At 39.1% G+C, this 22,346-nt stretch overlaps 1 protein-coding gene across 1 annotated transcript in view; it reads right to left on the reverse strand.

Annotated features, from left to right (window-relative positions):
* The window catches only part of MACROD2 (mono-ADP ribosylhydrolase 2), a 2,034,677-nt gene that overhangs the window by 561,631 nt on the left and 1,450,700 nt on the right, over positions 1-22,346 (reverse strand). Inside the window, exon 7 of the mRNA XM_060611757.3 lies at positions 9,257-9,287. Coding sequence (XP_060467740.1) covers positions 9,257-9,287 — 31 coding nt within the window. The remainder of the gene's footprint in view (positions 1-9,256; positions 9,288-22,346) is intronic.

Below are 22,346 nucleotides of genomic sequence, written 5' to 3' on the forward strand. Positions count from 1 at the left end.
ACCTTTATATATTAAGTTTTATTCTGTAATCTTGCTATAATTGCTTATTAGTTCCAGGAGGTTTTTTTGTTGTTGTTATCAATTCTTTCAAATTTCCTATGAAACGATCATGTCATCTCCAAATTAAAAGTTTTATTTTCCTTCCTAATCTGTATACCTTTTATTTCTTCTTCTTGCCTTATTGCATTGGCAAGGACTTTCAGTGTGATGTTGAAAAAAGTAGTGAGAGGGGACATCCTTCTTTATACCTGATCTTAGTAGGAAAACTGTGTTTCTCACCACTAAGTATGATGTTAGTTGTAGGTTTTTGTAGCTAGTCTTTACCAAGTAGAGGAATTTCCCTTCTAGTTTACTGAGAGTTTATATCAAATTGGTGTTAGATTTTGCCAAATTATTTTTCTTCATCTATTGGTAATCATATGATTTTTCTTCCTTAGTTTAATGATATGATGGATTATAATAATTGATTTTGGAATGGTTAGCCAGCTTGCATACCTAGGATAAATCCCACTTGATCATGGTATATAATTGTTTTCATACTTTTTAAATTTTATTTGCCTATATTTTGTTGAAGACCTGTTTATTTTATAGTTGTTAAGTAAAAGCTTATCAGGGCAACTGGGTGGCTCAGTTGGTTAAGTGTCTGACTTAGGCTCAGGTTATGATTTGTGGGTTCAAGTGCAGTATCAAGCTCTATGCTGTCAGCATGGAGCCAGCTTCCCATCCTGTGTCCTCCTCTCTCTCTATGCCTCCCCCACCCCTCTCCCTCAAAAATAAATAAACATTAAAAAAAGTCTTATCAAGGCCTACCATGTATCTGATTTTGCCTTAGGTGGTAGATAGAGATTAGATCCCAGTTTCATAAGCTAAGTTCCAAAAGAATAGAAGTCTTAAGTAAAGGGAAAATAAGTTTTATCAAAAATATAGTTGCTTAGAAAGAAGATCTGGAAAGATTTAGGTGAACTTAGATTCCTTTAGAACATTTGAAAATAAATTTAGGTGACTAAATTATAGACATGAGATAATTTCATGTTGGTTTTGTTAATTTCGGTTCAATTTTCAGTCACTTGTGGTGAATTCTCCCTGTTGACAATGCCTGACATGTGAAATAAGGTGTAAAAAACTATTTTCTTCAGTTCTAAAGATTCTAAGGAGACCTCCTTTAACTGTTCAGGACATTCACATTTATATTACCATTTTCTCTCTCTCTCCTCATCTCTCCTTGGTAATATTTTACTCTATTATGAGCAGACTCTTTCCTAAAGTCACATTTCCCTAGGGTTACTTAGTATGCAGGATGCTGATCTAGAACTGTTCAGAATCTTGGGTATGTTTTTAATAGTTATAGCCTTAAGAGTTTAAGGTATTACAGAAACAAATTATAATTGATTCCTCTAAGGATTTCTATGGAAATGGGCCAAAATTTCAAATGTAATAAATAATATAATTATTTATTAATTCTCAATATATTGATTTTAGTTTCCACTGATATGTCTGCCAATTTTGAAGGAGTATGTGAATATGTGAATATGTGAAGGAGTATGTGAAAAAATGTGAATATAATTGAGATGAGATATTAAGGTCTAAATATACTGGAACTAATGATAGGTCATTGTCCTGATGCCTTAGGATTTCCACACTTTCAAATTTCTCAGGGTTCAGGATTATAAAGGCATTTTGATAAGGTATATACTATCAAAATTACCAAATATTCTTACAAAATAAGGACTATCAGTGTTCAAAAATATTTATGGATTCTGGGTAGATGACACTGCTCCAAACTAAATTACCTATCAGTGGCCTGTTCGATTTAATTTACTTTGCTTTTCCTCTTGACTAATGATATGTAGAATTCCATGATAATTCAAATCTCCTTCTTTCCACATAACAAAATTGTAGTCAGAAATGTGGATTCCAGGGGTGCCTGGGTGGCTCAGTCGGTTCAGCATCTGACTCTTGATTTCAGTTCAGGTCATGATCTCACAATTCTTGGGATGGAATCCCACAGGCTTTGCGCTGACAGTGCAGAGCCTGCTTGGGATTCTCTCTCTCTCCCTCTCTCTCTGCCCCTCCCCCACTCAATGCTCTCTCCCTCTCTCTCTCTCTCTGCCTCAAAACAAATAAATACACTTAAAAAATACACAGAGAAACATGGATTCTACACTAGACATCCAGGAGGCGAATTTTTCTCCAAGGGAAAACAGATCAAAGTGACAAGTGCTTCTCTGCATCCTAAGATAAGGTGTGAGACCATCAAAAGCATTTCTTTTGCTGGGACCAGGGCAAGTAAATTTATGAGAACAATGGCTTAAGGTAGACAGAGCAACTATTTGACACCATGGTAGATTTCTGTTTCCTTAAATGACAGAATGGAACAAATCCTCCCACAAGCTGAATGCCCACTTTGGAATTGTTAGCATAGAGAGAAATAAACATCTCTATTCACTAAGCCACTGTATTTTAGAGTCTCTTTGTTACAACAGCTTAACTTTAACTAATATAGTCTCTTCCAAATGCATCTCAAGATGCATTTTAAAAATATGATCATTGACTAAAAAGGATTTGACATGAAAATCATTGTCCTAAAGAGCTAAGCATACTTGACTTCTCTAAGAATTGTCAGAATTGTTTTTACGTCCTTCAGAAAGGGAGCTGAGTTATGTTTATTTAAACTCACCCTTCAGATACAAGTATGTGTAAAGGGCAAGAAAAAGGAATGTCATTTGAGACTGGATGAGAAGAAGGAGCAAAACGCTTGGAACTTATTTCACTGATCGAACTGAAAGTGTGGCCAATTCTTAGATGCTCTCAAATAGTTCCCTAGGGACAACGTCTTACTAGAGCTCCTATTTTTCAATGAGACTGAAAGATATTCCCAGAGTTACTACTGTGCGAAGTGGCTTTCCTATTTCCTTAAAAGGCTTACTGTTTTAATACTTTCTCTATAACAAAGCTGTTTTTTTTAATGTAGCGTAACAATAAGTGGTGCCCTCTGAGGAAGGGTGGATTTGAATTCGTTTCCACCTTTTAGCCCTCAGTCAAGCTTTTACCTTGACGCAACTGCAAGGAGGTAGACATCCACACCTCAGGAACAGTAATCAACTTGTAATCTTTATGACTTTTGGAAACACTTAATCTTTTAATTAAGTCCTAAATCATTCAGTTTGAACAGAACACCAGGGAGAATGACACCGGTGTCATTCACTGCATCTGTAGCACCAGAAGGCTAAGTTTCCAGGATTTTCATCTCTTTTGGGAGGTCCCCTGGGGTAACTCTGCCTGTGAGTCTCACTGTGATTTTTATGGAAGCTGAACAAGCGTATGTAAATTGTTGCTAGACACGTGCAACTCTTTTCCAGAGCAAAGGTAGTACTTTTGGTTTCTTAGTTTCATGCCTTTTTATTATGAAACATCCACGTAGCTTAGAGAGAACAAGAGGGGAGTTTTACAACATTTTGTGGGATGAATGAATAAATGTGTGCATGTGTGAGTGTTTTTGCTAAAATCATCTATTCAAATGGCAAGCACTCAGAGGGTTAGAAACAATTTAATAGCTAGAATTTTGTGTCTATTGATCTGTTTTTCCCAGTGCTTCATTAGGATCAGCCTGTAAAATAATATTCAAATATGGTATAATTGAGGCAGGTTTGACCCACTACTGCATTTAACCAAAGGGAAGTAAGTTACACTGATTCTAATGTTACTTTGTTTTGAGGGCCAGCAATTAACCAGAGGATTGCCAAGAGCAACAAGGTTTCATATAGTGGGGATAAGGTGACCAGGGCAAAAAACAGGATGTCAGAGAAGGGAATTTATGAGGGAGAAAAGAGTCATCATTAGACCACCTGAAAGGAAATTTTCAAAGCAAATGGAAATTTCAAAGGGAAAAGAAGAAAGCCAAGAGGGAGGGGAGAACTGTCAGGGAGATAAAAGGGAGGGGCACACATTTTTGTCAATTTTGCTCTGGTTCCCAAGTGTATTACATAAGATAACTCTCCCAGCGAGCCCAGAATTGCACGGCAATAGTTGTCACACCCTCTGAAATCTGTCAGCATTTAAAGTTGACAGAGAGCATGCCCTAAGCATTGCCGTTGGAGGATGTCCTGGTTTCTTTCCAAGTCATGTCTGCGAATTTGGACAGATGTAGTGATTATATATATATATATATATATATATATATATATATATATATATTTGCCCAGTAGGGATAAGGTTAAAGAAACATTGGGCTCATCTTCTTTTTACCAGTTAGAAGCAAAAGAGCAAATGTGAATGCAAATGAGGGATTCAATTAGAAAAGCTGTGTTCTGGCAGCATTTCAAAGAAAGCGGAGGGATGCCAGGTGATGTGATAGAAACAGGCCTTCAACACTGATAACAGAAATATATTGACTAAATACGAGAGCTGCTTTTAGCTAAGTTACGCTGCTTAAATTTCTTCCACAAATTTCCAGCCAATAACTCAATGTCTGAAATTCCTTCCTCTCTAAAACCGCCACCTCGTACCTGGAAAGCAAGATTCAAGTTTTTTCTTTTACTCCACAGAGAATATTTTCCCAATTACTCAAGGGATACACTTTTCCACCTGGACTTCATTTCTGTTAACTATATTGACTCTCATAAAATGGACTAAAATTATTTTTGCTGTTCACTTCTCAGTAAAAATTCCATTGCCATGTATCATGTCTAGCCTCTTTTGTTAAACTTATTAGCACCAAAGCGTCCAAGTCAGGCTCAAAGGGCAGAAGGCACGCACGAGATCTGAAATGTCCATCAGGGAAGTTCAAATCTGTCCCTCTGAGACTGGTTCAGCAGCCAATTCAAATCTTTCACAGGAATCTGGGAGTTTAGAGCCCCTGTAAGCCTCATCTGGATCTATTTTTCCAAAAGTAACACCGGCTTTTCTTTGGTATTTTACCAAATGTGGCTTTTCATCCTGAGTGTAAGCAGAGTCTGGTGCCCTCTGGAAGCATTATGTTGGAACAGTCACAGCAGTTACTGGAAGTCAGAGTGGAAAAGTCTGGTTCCTCTTCCAGGAGAACTTCAAAGCGGGCAGGGCTTGTTCTCATCGTGTGCCTTCCCAAAATGCAGTTGTGTTGCACAGAGGATACTCATCAGTGTGTGTCTCTCAGGAAGGGGTGGCGGGTTTTGCCGCCACCAAGGTTGCTCCTTAAAAGGCTGAGGAGTGGGGAGAGGCTGGGAGGGCACAGGTTTCCTCTGTAGCTAAAGGACCTCCAACGTACTGGTGTATGCCAGATGCTCCAGACACACTGTGAGTGTGGTGATGATGTCTGAGTTTCCACGAAATGAGAATGCTTACTGTTGAAATTACCCCGGTATGAGATCAGTTTTGGCAATTAAATAACCAACCCCCTTTCAAATGATAGCTGTACCATAGTCAAAACTTTGTTGTAGTGCAACCAGAGTTACAGTGGGTTTGTAGGCCATAAATCTAAAAGTAAAGATTTGTAAATCTAAAGAAAACAAGTGTCTAAGAAATCACAGCAGACAGGCAAGTGGGCTGGTATGTCCAGAGAAGTTAGGGTAGGGCCTCGGGGGCCAATCTGTACCTCTCTGACTGACCATTGTTCCATGGGCCATAATAAACAACAAAGGGGCATGTTCTTTTTTTTTTTATTAAAAAAAAAATTTTTTAACGTTTATTGATTTTTGAGACAGAGAGAGACAGAGCATGAACGGGGGAGGGTCAGAGAGAGGGAGACACAGAATCCGAAACAGGCCCCAGGCTCTGAGCTGTCAGCACAGAGCCCGACGCGAGGCTCGAACTCACGGACCGCGAGATCATGACCCGAGCCGAAGTCGGACGCCCAACCGACCGAGTCACCCAGGCGCCCAAAGGGGCATGTTCTTAAGTGAAGTTAAGTGTTGTGTATGGCTTGGCTCTCTGACTGAAAAAGTTCTTGAGTTTTCATTTTACCTTAACAAGGTGGATAGTGCCATTCTCACAAATACCATTTTTAGTTGAGAATGCTTTTGAGAAGCATATTTGTTTTTCCTCAAATAGAGATGTTTGTCCATCAGGAAAATACTGACTAGGAAACCTTTCTCTATCAGTTATTTTGCCAATCAACAATTCTGTTTCTTGTGTATCTTCAGTTAGGCAACTCTTTGGGTTATAATCATTATCCTTGCTATCAAACAGCAAATATTTGCTGAGCTTGTCCTATAGATAAAACACTAGGCACTGGCTGTGCACAGAATATGCACAAGTGAATCCATGCTCACTAAAGAATTCCAAACTGGCTGTGAGCACAGGATATGTAAACAAACATCTATGGGACAAATATGAAAGAGCCATTGTTAATTGTTCGGATTATAATGCTGAAAGATTTCAAAAGATATAATGACCACTAAGAGTTGGCATATTCAAGACTTCTCAGAGATTAATAGTTGCCTGCCTAAGTGTGCACAGTATGTCTTTATTTGGGGATGGGGGAAAGAGCAGTGGTGGTCAACGTCTGTGTGATTTCAGCGCACATGTGTGTATGAGTGTGTGTGCATATGAGAATGTGGGCATGTGTGAGCATCTTATAAGGAAGAACACAGGATTGAACCTGGCAAGTTATATAACATGTTCTGAGACTTATCAGCTCATCTGAGGGTGACAGAAGATGTGTCCACACTGGGTATATGATAAGAAATCTCTCCAGCTATATTCTGGAGAAAACACAAGTCCTGAGAAAGCTGAGAAAATAACAAAGGTCAAATAACCTTAGGAAATGCTGGAGAGTAAATCATCCTTTCAAAGACACAAAAGTGGGCACCTGTGTGGTGCAGCTGTTTAAGCACCTGACTTGATCTCGGCTCAGGTCATCATGGTTCGTGAGCTCGATCCCCACATTGGGCTCTGCACTAAGGGCATGGAGTCTGCCTGGGATTCTCAAAATAAACTCAAAATAAATTAAAAAATACAGATATAAAAACAAAGCACATACAAATTTCTTGGCACACCAATTCACATCCTTGAGAAAGAGATGTCTTCTCCCTTCACAAATTTTTTTTTATTTTATATTTGAGACAGAGAGATAGAGAGGGAGGGAGAGGGAGAGAGAGAGAGAGAGAGAGAGAGAGAGAGAGAGAGACAGAGGGAACCAGCAGGGAGGGCAGAGAGATGGAGACAGAATCTGAAGCAGGCTCCAAGCTCTGAGCTCTCAGCACAGAGCCCTATGCGGGGCTTGAACTCAGGTGCAGTGAGATCATGACCTGAGTGGAAGTCAGAGGCTTAACCGACTGAGCTACCCAGGCGCCCCTCTCTTCACAAATTTTGAAAGCACTGGTTTAGGGAGATACATAAGGCACCTATTGTTCAGTCCAGAAAGAGTAAATGTTAACCTGCAAGTAATGGAATATGATCAAAGGCTCCTGAGCAGACAGGAAACATGCACCAAGTGGTATTTTAGAAAAAATTAATCTAGTATGGTAGAAAATATATTAAGAAAGGAGGGGACCTAGAACCAGGAGATTGTTGTGAATATTTTCTCTAGATCCATTCTCACATGACTTACAAAGTGTTGTGGATTTTGTTTGTTTCCTTTTTAAAATTTTTCTTTTGAGCTGTGGACCAATTTATTTAAATAAAGTATTGTTTCAAATCCAATAAATTGAGAGAAAAGTAAAACTTATCTGGATAATGAAGAGCAGAGCAGGGTTTGGAGCAAGAGTGAGAGAAGGAATGATCTATAATATATGGGTACCGGGAGAGAATCAAGGACTAATCAGAAAGCTGACTTCACAAGGGACATAGGAAATAAATTCCAAGTTGCAAAATGCTAAATGGTCCACAAGAGAACTGGAGTAATTGGGTGCCTGGTGGCTCAGTTGGTTGAGGAGCCATCTCTTGATTTTGGCTCAGATCATGATCCCAGAGTTGTGGGATAGAGCCCCGTGTAGGGCTCTGCACTAGGATGGATTCTGCTTAAGATTCTCCCTCCTTCTCTCTCTCTCTCTCTCTCTTTCTCTCTCTCTCTCTCTCTCTCTTTTATTTTTAGAGAGAGAGGGAGCACAAGCAGAGGAGATGCTTGACTCCAGACAAGATGAAAGGGAGATGTGGGCTCTTGCTCAGGCAAAACTTTGCATTTACTGTTTCCTTTAAACAAATATTTAAGATCTCTAACTAGGCATCCCTAAGGTAGGAAGAATTGCCATGAGAGAGATTATACAGATGGTCCAGTTATCCCTCTCCAGCCCAGTGTCCATTGCTTCCATAAACATAGGCTATAGTGGAATCTAGAGAGGAAAAAAGGCATGCCTTAAATTCTTAAATGATGTGACCAAATCCTTCCTCATTTAATTTGATTCAGGCTTATGTTTTCCATTTTATTCTCACCAAGATCTTCAAAATAAATACCATATTAAGAAGAAATAAATCTCCTACCTTTGACATCATTCTAGATATCTCTTCCCTGGAGTGACGAATTTAAATTATTTCTTTACATTTGTACATATTTTATTTTTCAGTTAAGAGCTACCATGTGAGAAGTTTGAGTTCATAAGGGTCTAATCTATTTTTCTTGATTAGAAAACTCTAAAATGAAAACTAAACCCCATGTTACCTTAATATTGTAAAACAGATTTAATAATGGCTTGAGGGGAAAAAAGCACCAGGAAATGTCATTGTAGGTAAAATAATGTTTAGAGAGCTTTAGGTTAGTGAAAACAAGTGATTACAAGAACATTTTGCCTCTATCTGTAAGTGAAGCAGTCACTATTTAAAACAGTCCCTCAAGACTAAAAATATATAAGTGAAGATCACAAAAATTAATTTGTTTTTATCAACAGCCACTTCTTAGGGTTTTTTTTAAAATTAAATATACTGATACATGCATGTGCGTACATATCAATGCTTCCATTATTTTGTAGCTCACAACAAAATAATGATAATGCTAGGCTTTATGTGCATAATGATTCACGTAAGAGAAAATCCTTACTTTATGAAAGAAAACCCTATTAGAGGTCAAATCTTACTAAAGCAAGATTTTTCATTTAACCAGAGACATTGTGCCACAGTGTATCAAATCATTACAGGTGGTATCCAATACAATAAAATCCAAGAACACAGAATACCTGAATAGCCTCTTCAGAGTCCACAGTAGGACTCAGAGACTCTACCTGTCTTTTGAGTCTCTTTAAAGCACAGAAAACTATATCTATCAGAGGACCTCTTATTTGTCCTGTTAGCCTTGCCTTTAACAACAAAATAAAGAAATACAAACATTATCAAAAGCTAGATCACTTACCATAAATGCCGGTTGAGATGCAGGGAAATGCCTGTGAATAAACCACAAAAATAACAATAAATTTTAAAGGAACAGCTTTGCTGACATCATCTATTTCAGTATCTATTTGCTTGATATGGGATGTTCTCTATTCATATGCTCAGACCTCTGAAACCCTACTCAGTTGGAGAAGGAGACACTGTGGAAATGGATGTATCAAAACTGAAAACTTCTCCTTAACAGCAGCAATCACATCAGCTCCCAAGAGTCAACTGTCAAATTTCCAGGAATCTTGTGAACCAACTGTTAAATCTAGTTATAATTAAGAAATTAAGTCATATAAGCCTGCAATGAAATGTTATATATAAAATAAATATTCAGAAATCATCTCATCACTTCCTAATTAGTTTGCCACATTTTACTATTACCTCTGCTCTTGAGAAGACCTATGCCTATTATACATTTATATAATATGTAATATAATATAAATAATGAATAATATATTATATATAATATAAATATCATATACATTTATAAATATATCATATGTTACATAACATATAAGTATATTATATATTATAAATTTTTAAATGCTTATTTATTTATTTTGAGAGGGAGAGAGAGAGAGAGAGAGGTCATGTTGGTAGCTTAAAACTTGAAAACATTAATCAACCTTCATATTGGACCATACTTGTGGGTCAGTGGAAACCACAGGTTGGCTATAGATGCAAAATTTTTGTAACATTTACAAAAGTTTTTTGTAAGAATCAATCTGCTGTATAGAATTTATAATAATTTATTATTAAATGTATAATACATGTATTATATATAATAAGTAATATATATTGTATATTTTATTTTTATTTGTAAGTTGTGTGCCACACATTCCTTTTATTAGTAAAATTTTAAATACATGTATATACATACATACTCATTTTTTAGAGTCAGGTTTGTTTAAATTGTATTTATTTATTTTGAGAGAGAGAGAGAGAATGCAAGCAGGTGAGGGGCAGAGAGAAGGAGAGACAAAATCCCAAGCAGTCAACACACCATGAGATTATGACCTGAGTAGAGATCACGAGTCAGACACTTAACTTACTGAGCCACCAAGGCACCCAAGTTTTTTCACCATTTACAGACACACTACTGCTTATACCTTATGCAACGGACTGAATGTTTGTGTCTCCCCAAATTTATATGTTGAAGCCCTAACGTGATGATATCTGGAGGTGGAATCTTCGGAAGTTAGGAGGGGGATGGTAGAGGCCCCATGACAGGGTTGGAGTTCTGATAAGAAGAGGAAGAGAGCTAGCACTCTCTGCTCTTCCCCTCCAGAAGTTATGATGAGAAGACAGCCATCTGCAAGCCCCTTTCCAGGTTTAACCAGATCTGCTGGCATCTTGGTCTCAGACTTCCCAGCCTCCGGAACTGTGAGAAATAAATGTTTGTTGTTGAAGCCACTCAGTCTGTGGTAATTTGTGATAGCAGCCCAAATGACTAAGACCCCATATTTTACCTAGCAACATTTAAAGAATTTGACTGAAAGAGTGTAGGAACAAATGTGAATATACAGCTAACTCTAAATTAGGCTCTCTAACAGAGGAACATGATCTGAGCATAGCAATGTCCTCTGCCAATGTACCTCTGTGTAAATTTAATCAAGTTGTTTTCATCTTTCTGGTCTTTTTATTTTTCAGTTGAAAATGAAGATGCTAGCATTCACCATATAGAAATGGGCTGTAGAAATCGATGACAGAATTTTTGAAACATGTGACTGATACTGTGCTACAGAATCTAAGAACTGCAGCTGTTTGTAATAACAAGCATTATTACTGAGCTCAATAATGATGCAATGTCTATCTTTTTTCTTTATATCTTTGGGTTAAGTGTGTACTATATTTTATTTTCCTTAACATTTTTATAGACTGTATGTTTATTACCTTTACATGGATGTCCTATTTAAAAAGTCACAATTTATGTGATTTTGTTTGAGAAAGAGTAATACTGGACTCTTGAGCTCACCTATATGTCTGCAAAATGATAAGTTTCTTTTTTCTGTTCCTTCACCAGGAACAGTGAAGTGCTACTGTTTCTTTTTTTATGTTTTATTTTTGAGAGAGAGAGAGAGAGAGACACACACACACACACAGAGGAAGATGGGGACAGAGGATCCCAAGTGGGCTCTGCACTGACAGCAGAGAGCCTGATGTGGGGCTTGAACTCACAAACCGAACTGTGAAATCATGACCTGAGCCTGAGCTGAAGTCAGACGCTCAAATGACTGAGAGAGTGTGAAACAAATCCTCCTGGAAATATTCTCATCTTTTTAAAGGCATTCACCAAGACCACTGACAGGCCTTTCTCTCCATATGAAAACCAGCTGCATGCTCACTGTAAGCAATTTGATAGTAATAGAAAGGGCTCAGAGTTCAGGGATGGCCTACCTGAAAATACAAATACAAACTAGAGAGGATTCAGGGTCATCCCCATGTGTGCCGTGCTCACTCATGTTCCACTCTGCTTTTTAAATGAGATAGAGGGAAGTGAGTCTACAGGTCATGCCCCAGGAATTCCATGAGAGTGAACTGAATACGTAAACACCCATTTTTGTGATTGCAATAGAGAAAGAGAAAGGTTTGAGAATTGCTACACGGAGCCATCAAGCAGAGGCCAGAAGATAGCATGTTTTCGACAAGCAAGCCCACTGTAAATTGCACCTGGGCATCTTTCCAGTTCACAATGTTGGGTAGTTTACTGAACTTTCCTGAACATCAGTTCCCTCATTAGTAAATAGAAACAAATGAGGAAATGAGACTCACTTCAAAGGGTCTGGGGGAAGCTTAGGAGAAATAAGGAACACAGAGCATTGAATCTGACAGATAGTAATATCTCAATTAATGCTGATTCCTGAGGTGGGCACTGGCATGGCCACCAAGCTCCCCCTCAAGGGGAAATTGTTACCCTACAGCAGGGCTTCCCAGACTCAGCTCTATTGATATTTCCGACCAGATAATGCTTTGTTACTGGGGGCTGTGTTGTACATTGTGAGATGGTTGGTGGCATCCCTGGACTCTCTCTATCCACTTGATGCCAGTGGCATCCCCCCCCACCCCGTTGTGACAATCAAATCTATTCCTAGGCATTGTCAAATGTCCCCTAGGGTCAAAATCATCTCTGGTTGAGGACAACTGCCCTAGAATCTGGGGTCTAGACCCCAGCAGTGCTGTCAGCAGACAGCCTCTATCAACTCTTCCAGGGATTGCCTCAGATGCAAAGGGCTACTCCACTCAGGGTCATACTCCTTCCGGACAGTCCACATCCAAAGACTAGTTAATACAGAGTGGCAAGGCCTTGGTTCATCTTAGCTCAATTCAGTGCAACACTAAAGGGCCCTACCAGCTCCAGAGCTCCCAACGGGTTCAGTGAAGCCATCACTGGACTTGCATCACAGCACATCTTTCCCTCTACCCACTCCTGCTTCCCTCCCCTCTCTTCTCCAGGTGTGGATCCCAAGGGCACATCTTAATAAACATCTTGCACCATAATCTTTGTCTCAGAGTCTGCCTCCTTGGTAACTGATCTAACTCCCTTCCGTTTCCCTCTTAGGGTCAGCTATACGAGTCTTTTTTTCCCATTAGATCTAGCAGAAGAGAACATACTGAACAGTTAATGGCAACTTTCATTTGCCTCAGCTCCCAGCAATATCTTTGAATCAATCATGCAACTTGGTAATTGAGTCTGAATGTACCAACTGCCTTGCCTTTGTTAACAAGGACAAATAGCTTCATCGGAAAATGACATCGTTGCCTTGAATGTGAAGGCAAATGGTGGTGTAATGGAGGATGGCTTTGGTAATATTATTGCATTCATTCAAACAAAAAAGCAATGATAAAGCAGAGACTGAAATACAGTATCATGGAAAAAGTTTGTTTTATGTAAAACAACCTTGCATGTAATTCATCCAAACTAAATCTCCTCCCTTAATCACTTTTTATTGAGAGACAGGGAGAGGGAGAGGAAGAGGGAGAGGGAGAGGGAGAGGGAGAGGGAGAGGGAGAGGGAGAGGGAGAGGGAGAGGGATGGGAGGGAGGGAGGGAGGGAGAGAGGTAGAGAGAGACAGGAGAGGGGGGAGAAAGAGAGAGAGGAGAGACAGAGAGATTGAGAAAGAAGGTGAGCAAGTGAGCTCATCTAAGGGATTTTACAGCACATAGTCTGTGTTCTTTGCCATAATAAATTTCTGATGGTCTCACCAGAAGTGAGTAGCATGGGATTTCTTTATTTCAAAGTTGTGGTTAACATAACCACCTCCCACAAAAATCCTCTTCTGTGGAAGAATGATAGATTGTACCAAAACCCAGCCAATTAGCCTGGTTTGTTTCAAGTGCACATAACTCAGCAGTCACCTGTGGAACTTGGGGAATGACATCACCAGCCTAATTTGTAAGGCTCCATATTCTCCTTACAGAAGCCCCAAGAGCAAAAGTCTCCATGCTATTCAGGCCCCAGCATATAGCCATCAGAAACTTGTTTCGTAACACTTGACTTTTCAGCATATTTTTCTATGTCAATACGCACTTGCTTTCTTGGGGGAAAATAATAATTTGACTTGGAGAGTGAGACAGGATTTTTTCTTTTGTGAAATTGTAGACTGAGCCACTACCTGGAAAATACTTCCCTAACCTAGCATGTTGGTTTCAAGTATATTTGTAAAAACACTGAAATCCTTAAGGCTGTAGACTATGCCTCCCATTCTCTTGAACATCTATTTCCACTTCTCCATTTGAGGGCAAGGAAGGAAATACCCCACTGCCTTCTTTATCTTGATTCTAATAGTGCCTCAAAATTCAGGCAATAAGCCCTAAGCCAACATCATAACCATCCCTTGCTTTTCCCTGACCCTTGATTCTTGGTTAATGCTTTCCTGTAAAGTGGGAATTTCTTTCTCTCTTCTTTTTTTTTTTTTTTTTTTTGCACTTTTCAGGACCACCAGTCCTTAGAAATCAAGTTTTATTTATTTATTTATTTATTTATTTATTTATTTTAATTAATTAATTTATTTTTTCAATATATGAAGTTTATTGTCAAATTGGTTTCCATACACTTTCTCTCTTCTTTATCTATGTTCTTTGCATCTACCCATTGCTTATGCAACAGCCTTGCCAGCTGGGTAGGACTAACTCCACCTTCAGCTGCACATGAAGGTGTCGATTGAACTAAGTAAGTAGCACACATCCCTCTTAGCTACAAGGAGAGATGGAGAGTTCTGATATCTGTGAGCTGTTGGTGTAAATTAACTGTAAAGTGTTCCCAGTCTTGAGAATCTTTCAATTGCTGAGCCAACACTTTATTGTTTAGTCGGTTTTAGTTAGATTTTCCATTATTTGCAAGCAAAAGCATGTTACCTGATACACCTTCCATTTAACCATTTTTTAATTATATATCCCATTTCACTGAGGAAGCCATTGATTGTAAAAAACACCATTATTTTGTTGTACTTTGTGTACCCCTAAGAGGAAGCTCTATAAGTTGAAATATAACACATGTTTTCTTACCATTTAGATTTTTATTGTATACTTAACTGAAATTGCTAGTTTGCCTTTATTTAGATAATTTCTTAAATCACATCTTGCTCTAAAGAATAGATTAAAAGAGATAAACTGGTTAAGTTTTCCTAAAACTTGTCCACATTCAGAGTCCCGTACTTCTGAATCACTTTCCACTGCAGAGTCATAGGAAAGAGTTCTCCACAGTTTCATCTTTGTGCTCTCAAGAAAGGTGTTGTTGATCCAGTTCTTCACAAGAGCTCCACTGTTGACTCTGGACGTTTCTTCTAGGCTTCTAACTCCTTCTCTGAAAATTTTGAAGCTGGCTCCATCTCTGTTGCCAACAAAATTTTCAGACAACAGCCAAACACATACCTCCTTCTCATATGGCCCCTAATTGGTTGACGGACTGAAAGTCAAGAGGTTGCAGCTGAACAGTAAGTCTACTGGGAATGATAACCAAGTGTACCCATGTACAGGCAGCAAAAACTCACCACGACTATCATTGACTGTAAAATATCCCAGGCTGTAAGAGACATCCTACTTTCAAAGAAGATAGGATATGGGTTATGGGAAAATGAGCATCTTAGAAACAATGAACATCAGGGTACCATTCTTTGTCTTTAGGTGTTTAGTTATCAGCAGAGTGGGTTGTGCCATAGTCCCTTATCCAGAATGCAGGGTATTTGATTATTTCTCAAACTATGATATGCCTAACTCTAGGAGTATTCAAGATATTTTGACATGGCAAAGAGATAGTCATTACTCATTTCACTGTAATGTCTACATATTATTTTGATATACCATATATCCCCATTACTTTTTTCAAGCCTTCATCCCCCCTTGTACCTACATGCTTTACCATCTGATTTTGCAGTCGCTCCACTAGGGGAAGATGTATTTTCCTTGCATCACTGATGATGGACTGAGCATATGACTTAGTTTGGTCAATGGGATAATAGTAGACATGACATTTAGAGTTGAACTTTTATATTCCTGACTTTAGAGGAGAACGATGAGAAGAACATAGCTCATGAAGCCTGAGGCTGAGACAAGTAGAATCTTAAACCAGCCTAGGGCAGCCGTGTCATCCCTGTGAACCCACAGGTGTGTGAGCAGGGAAGATGTGCTTGTCATTATGTCACTAAGTTTTGGGGTTGTTTGTTACACAGCATTACTGTGGCAAAAGCAATCATATAAATATGTTAAAACTCTAAGTCATTGTAATGAATTATAAGAAGGAATACTGGTTTTCCACTTAGGGTGATATTATAGTTTCCTTTGAGAATAAAAGTACTTAAAGAGTCAATTAAAATATTAGATAATCATCATATTAGAAGGTGAAATGTGAATGTTTAAAATTAGGGAAATACTAATGCAGTAGAAATCTGAATTGGAATGCAAGAGATCAGAGTCACTCATTAGCTTTAAATCTGAGAACCACCAGTGTATCTTCTTGGTGCCTCTGTTTTTCCATCTATGAAAAGAGCACGGTTGGATTAAATGCTTTATTCAGCTATTTAATTCTGTGATGCTACAAAATGGCTTCTTATCATATTCTATAGCTCAGGATAAAGATAACAGAGAGAATTTCATTGCATCCTGAGTGCCTTACAGTGTTTGGACATGGGGGGTGGCAGCATGGCAAAAATAAGAGTTGCCATTTTTTAAATTACTATAATGTGCCAAGCACTGGGCTAAGAGCTCTATGTATATTATCTGATTCATTGTCATGAACAATCTTGTGATAAAGAACATATTACCCCTTTTTAATATACATGGGGGACCAGTAAGGCCATGGATGCAAAGCTGTTCAAGATCACAGAAAGGAATACTACATAAGAGATCTATCTATCTACCTATTTATTGCATAAGGAATAACTGATTCTATGTTTTGCCTTTAATACTTCTTAATTATATAAGTAATGTTTGAATACATTTCCAAAGTCTCAAACAAGACTGGTGTAGGCAGAAATCAGTGAGAACTTCTCCTACAGTCACATCCCTCCCTTCCTCTCACTAAACTAGAATGCCCTCCCTCCAAGGCCATCATGGTCAATAGTACGGTGAGCAGCATCCCACTCCACGTATTTACATTTTAAAGCCTAAATAAAATTGGGTCCTTTTCCTGATCTCACTTCTCTACTCACTTCCCACCACACTGTAAATAGAACTTGAAGTCCATACCATGGCCTTCAAGCTCCGAGTGATCTGGCTCCTAGCTTCCTCTCCCCTTTCCTTCCATTTTTCCCTTTGCTCACAGAGTTGCAGCCACACTGGCCTCCTTTTGTTCTCCAAACACACAAAACACAATCCTGCTTTACGGACTTTGGCCTCGCTGTCCCCACTGCCTGGCACATGTTCCTTTTAGATCTCTGATCAAATGTCACGTCCTCAAAGAGGCTCTTTCTGGCCTCTAAATTACCCTCTATTGCCTTAGGCTGCTTTGTATGTCTTTATGATTCCTACACCACCTGACACACAGTTGTTTGCTGTTCTTTGTGTCCTCACTTTCAGTTCCCCCACTGGCATGCAACTCCCAAGAAGACTTTGGTTTTACTTGTTGTCATATCGCCAGCACCTAAAATGTAGCCTAGAACTCAATAAAATAGCTGAATGTTTGAATGAATACACAATTGAGTTCTAGGGCATATATAAACATTGTCATATATTTTTTTTTCTACACAAATTAGAGCATTCCCTGTAGTTGATGTTTTAATATTAGCTTTCTTTTTTCATGTCCTCGGTCTTGGTGACCCTTTAATGTCTGGGCACATTGATCCACCTCATGTTTGTAAGGTTTGTACTATTCTATGGCATGGTTACACTGTTCATCTAATATTGCCACATTGATGAATATGTAGGTTGTTTGTAACTTTTGCTGTAACAAACCTGCAATACACATTCTTGACTTGCCTTTATGTACTTGACAGTATTCTAGTAGGATCTATTTCTAGAAATGAAATTAACTTCTTTAACCACTGGGTTAAAAAAAGTGCATTTAAAATTTTTAGAATATTTACAATCTACTGCCCTCAAACATTTATTTTTCTCATATAAAACCTCATCAATAATAAAGAAAATTCTTTAATTCCACTTTTTACCCACATTACATGGGTGAACAGAGCAAAGGATGCTCTCTCCTTAACTAATTGCACTGGAAAATGCAAAGGCTCCCATCTCCAAGGCTAAATAACCTGAAGGCCAAGGTCATTTAGAGGAGACTGTGAATGAGATCACATGGAATTGGCCAGTGAAATGTTTGAAGTACATTGTGCAAGCTCACCCAGGCACCATAATTATAAGCAATAACTTTGTTTTCGTTTTCTTCATTATACCTTGGAAATAGCTGTCATAAAGTCATTTATTGCCAGCTGCTTTCATGTTTATAACTACAACTCCACACAGTATAAAACAAACTATTACATAGCTATGAATAGTAGCAATCCTCTTCCAAACTTTATATTTTCCAAGAAGACAGCTGGATTAGTTCCACTGTGAATTTATTAGGATGCAAAATGTCAGAACAAGCACAGAGAAAAACTTTCTTTTTGCCGAGCTTGCTCATGTGACTGGTAGGAATGTTTAACTGTAAACTATACATATGTGAAAACACAAACAGGTCACTATAAACCTGCTGAACCCAGAAGAATGTTCATTCTGTTCCAAAATGTGTACATCTGTAAACTCCCTTTATGTAGAAGCAAAAGGAAGAAACAAAGGTTAAGAAAAAGAAAAATGGGGGCACCTGGGTGGCTCAATTGGTTGAGCATCTGACATCTGCTCAGGTCATGATCTCAAGGCTTGTGAGTTTGAGCCCCACATCGGGCTCTGTGTTGACAGCTCAGAGCCTGGAGCCTGCTTCGGATTCTGTGTCCCCCCCCCCCCGCCCCTCCCTCGCTCATGCTCTGTCTCTCTCTCTCAAGAGTAAATAAAGGCTTAAAAAACAAAAAAGAACCCCCCCCCCCCAAGAAAAAACCTCTTATCAACAGCAAAACACTTGTGTAATATGAAAGCTCCTACTGGAACAAAAAGTCCCTAAAACGATGACTTTCCAAAAGTCTAATTACCTCTAATTTTGTATCCCCTCTCCATCTTCCTTATAATTAAGGACAGGTATCAGGCCCATGTTACATCCCTGGCACCCATGGGTGAGGAGTATGTATGTGGGAATGCTGTGTGATGACCTTTCCTGGGCAGAGCCAGGAGAAACTGAGAGAAGAGTCATCATTTCAGATCCCCTGAGGAGTAAATTACCCACTTGAGTATGAATGGCCCACAGCTCAAAACCACTGGCAAGATCTAACTGTGCCTGCAGGGAGAAGCCTTCCTGGATGAAGGATTGTGTGCTCACAGCACTGAGGACGTAGAGCACTGGAAGTATAGGACTTGTGGATCTTTGAGCTTTCCTCATTGTGACTGTACAGGACTCCATCTGTGTCCCATCCTTCACCATGCCCACATGCCCCTGCCCTTGGTTCCTCCCACACAGCAACTATCATAGACCCACTTTGCTAGAGCACTTGGGAGAGAAAGAGGCTGGAAGTCAAATCCCAGTGCTAGTCCTTAATGAATGATTGATGAGCAGGGTGTGGAAGGGTAGGATAAATACTAGCATACCCTTACCCTACTGAGAAAAATGCTAAGTGTGACTTCATCATCTGGAAACTACCACCATGGGATTTTGCAGTCACCTGGGATTTGGCCTAATGTCTACCTTTCCCTTCCAGTCCCAGTGCCTCACATCTCACCTGAGTTTTTCTTGGGATTTTCCTAATAAATCCTTTCCCCAAATCCTCACTTCAGAGTCTGCTTCTGGAGAACCAACCCAAGACATCTGTTATTACTATTTACCTTGATGTCACTGGCAGTAAAACCATTAAACCAAAATAGACCTGGGGGTTAATTTGGGAGAACCTCTAAGGAAATAAAATACATGGTCATCCCAAGTCAGTCTTGGTAAGAATGAGAAACAAACAAACAAAAACAAACAAACAAAGCAAGCAAATCCTTGTGAAGCCACAAGAAGGAAGAAAGGGCATCCTCAAGACCATGAACAACTTGAACAACTGACACCTGGCTCAGAGCCAAGGAGAGGCTGTCAAGAACATACAACTAGGAGGAAATTCAGAAAGTGAAAACTTAGTGGGCGCCTGGCTGGCTCAGTTGGTTGAGCATCTGACTTTGGCTCAGGTCATGATCTTGCAGTTTGTGAGTTCGAGCCCCGCGTCGGGCTCTGTGCTGACAGCTCGGAGCCTGGAGCCTGCTTCAGATTCTGTGTCTCCCTCTCTCTCTCTGCCCCTCCCCTTCTCACACTCTTCCTCTCTGTCTCTCAATGGTAAATAAATGTTTTAAAAAAAACTGCTTTTAAAAGAAAGTGAAAACTCAGGGAGAAAATGGTGGCCCTGGGACTCTGTCTTCCATGCCAAGCACAAGGCCCCACACAGATTGTGCACCATGTAAAGTTTTGTTAATACAAATCTAAAACTCATGGTTTTGAGTCATTCCCTGCATTCTCTTAATAATAAGTTTGTGTCTTTTTATTTTTTTTTATTTTTTTTATTTTATTTTTTTTTATTTTTTTATTTTTTAATATATGAAATTTACTGTCAAATTGGTTTCCATACAACACCCAGTGCTCATCCCAAAAGGTGCCCTCCTCAATACCCATCACCCACCCTGCCCTCCCTCCCACCCCCCATCAACCCTCAGTTTGTTCTCAGTATTTTTTTGTTTGTTTGTTTGTTTTTATTTTTTAATATATGAAATTTACTGTCAAATTGGTTTCCATACAACACCCAGTGCTCATCCCAAAAGGTGCCCTCCTCAATACCCATCACCCACCCTGCCCTCCCTCCCACCCCCCATCAACCCTCAGTTTGTTCTCAGTTTTTAACAGTCTCTTATGCTTTGGCTCTCTCCCACTCTAAGTTTGTGTCTTAATATCTGTCTTAATTAGAAAGTTGAAGATATGACTTCTAGAGAAACATTAAGAAAACCCATTAACAACAAATAACCACAAAACAATGAACACAGATGTTCTCATAGAGGAGCAACCCAGAAGCCTTGACACACTTAGATGATGAGGTGACATTTTCTAAGAGTCTATGGACTGGGCGCTATAGAGTAAGTTGACAATTTCCCAGCCAACCAGTCTCACATCTCCTTCCAGGCCTCACTAACAAACCAAACAGCTTTTAGAAGGAAGAGAGAAAATTCATATTCAACAAGTATTTACTGATAGACCATTGATACTGACAAAATACCAGAGTATCCAGAAGCTTCAGCTATCTATCAGGTTTCTATCTTCCTATGGCTTAATCAAACAAATAAGAATAAAGATGCCACCTAAGAAATTCTAAAGCTTCCAGGATGGTTTCACATGGGCCTTGCTGTCTCTCAAAATAACCATGTAAGACTCACAGGAGGTATTTATTATTACTCTCCCCAGCTGGGATAGGGTGCCACACAGTGGCCAACAGGAAGGTTAGACAGAAACCCTACTGTTCTTGACTCAAAATTCTACTGTACTTCCTGCTGCAACATAGAGGTGGTGAGGTCAGGAGAGAAGATGGAGACAGGTGAAGAGTCCATCCTGAGCATGCTTTCAGTCCTTGAGAAAAAACTGGTTGGAGATGAAGAACTCTTTATCAGCATGAACGCAGCATGAAAACCCATCTAGGCACTAGCCACCATATCTTAAAGAGTGATAAATCTGCTGTTAAACTAAAGATTAGCTAAACAGGGTAACTGAAGATTAGGACACTTTGGAACCATTGCTCTGTTCTATTCAGATGACTGACGATCAGGATACTTTGAGAACCACTGTGTTAGTTTATTGTAACCAAGATTGGTTCCCCCCAACCCCCACTGCTGCACCAGGCCATTGTTGCCCAGCCTGCCTCCACCTCATATCCAGCACAGACCGTCTCCCACTAAGATGAGCTACGGTCTTTTCTTGTCTATGCTTGTTAATCTGTCACAGACCACACAATTATAAAGACAGAAGATTTCTAGATTATCAACACATATGTAACTTTTATTCCTGCAGACTTTTTTGACACCTCTCTTCCATTTCTTACAATGTCAGCATGTTCTCTCCACAAAATGGGCAATTTCATTTCAGCCCCTCCATAATTTCACGGTGTGAACTTGAAAACATCATATAGAAAAAGAGATGGTTTTCTATATGAATATAGCCACTTCTTAAGTCAATTATATATGCAAACACTTGACTCTATTTCATATTTAGGAGAGTCAGGTGAGATTCTATTGACAGTTGCCTGGGACCTAAACTACAGGGTGGTTTGAAAGAATAAGGGCTTTAAATAAAATGAGTTGTGATTATGCAGCGTGAGTCAATATGTAAAGGTAATAAATTCTTCTTTCCTTAGTCACAAAGGAAGACATTAGTCAAGCCTAATGAACACTTTATATTTAACAAGGGAATTAATTAGGGGATAATGACTAAGAAAGAGGTGTCTGAAGGACGCACCCTGTAGGAATGACTAAAATAAAGGAAAGCAGGAAAGGAAAAGGAAAAGGAAATTGATCGTGGTCATATTTTC

Source organism: Panthera onca, chromosome A3 (assembly GCF_046562875.1).
Source record: "Panthera onca isolate mPanOnc1 chromosome A3, mPanOnc1 haplotype 2, whole genome shotgun sequence".
NCBI classification, from domain to species: domain Eukaryota; kingdom Metazoa; phylum Chordata; class Mammalia; order Carnivora; family Felidae; genus Panthera; species Panthera onca.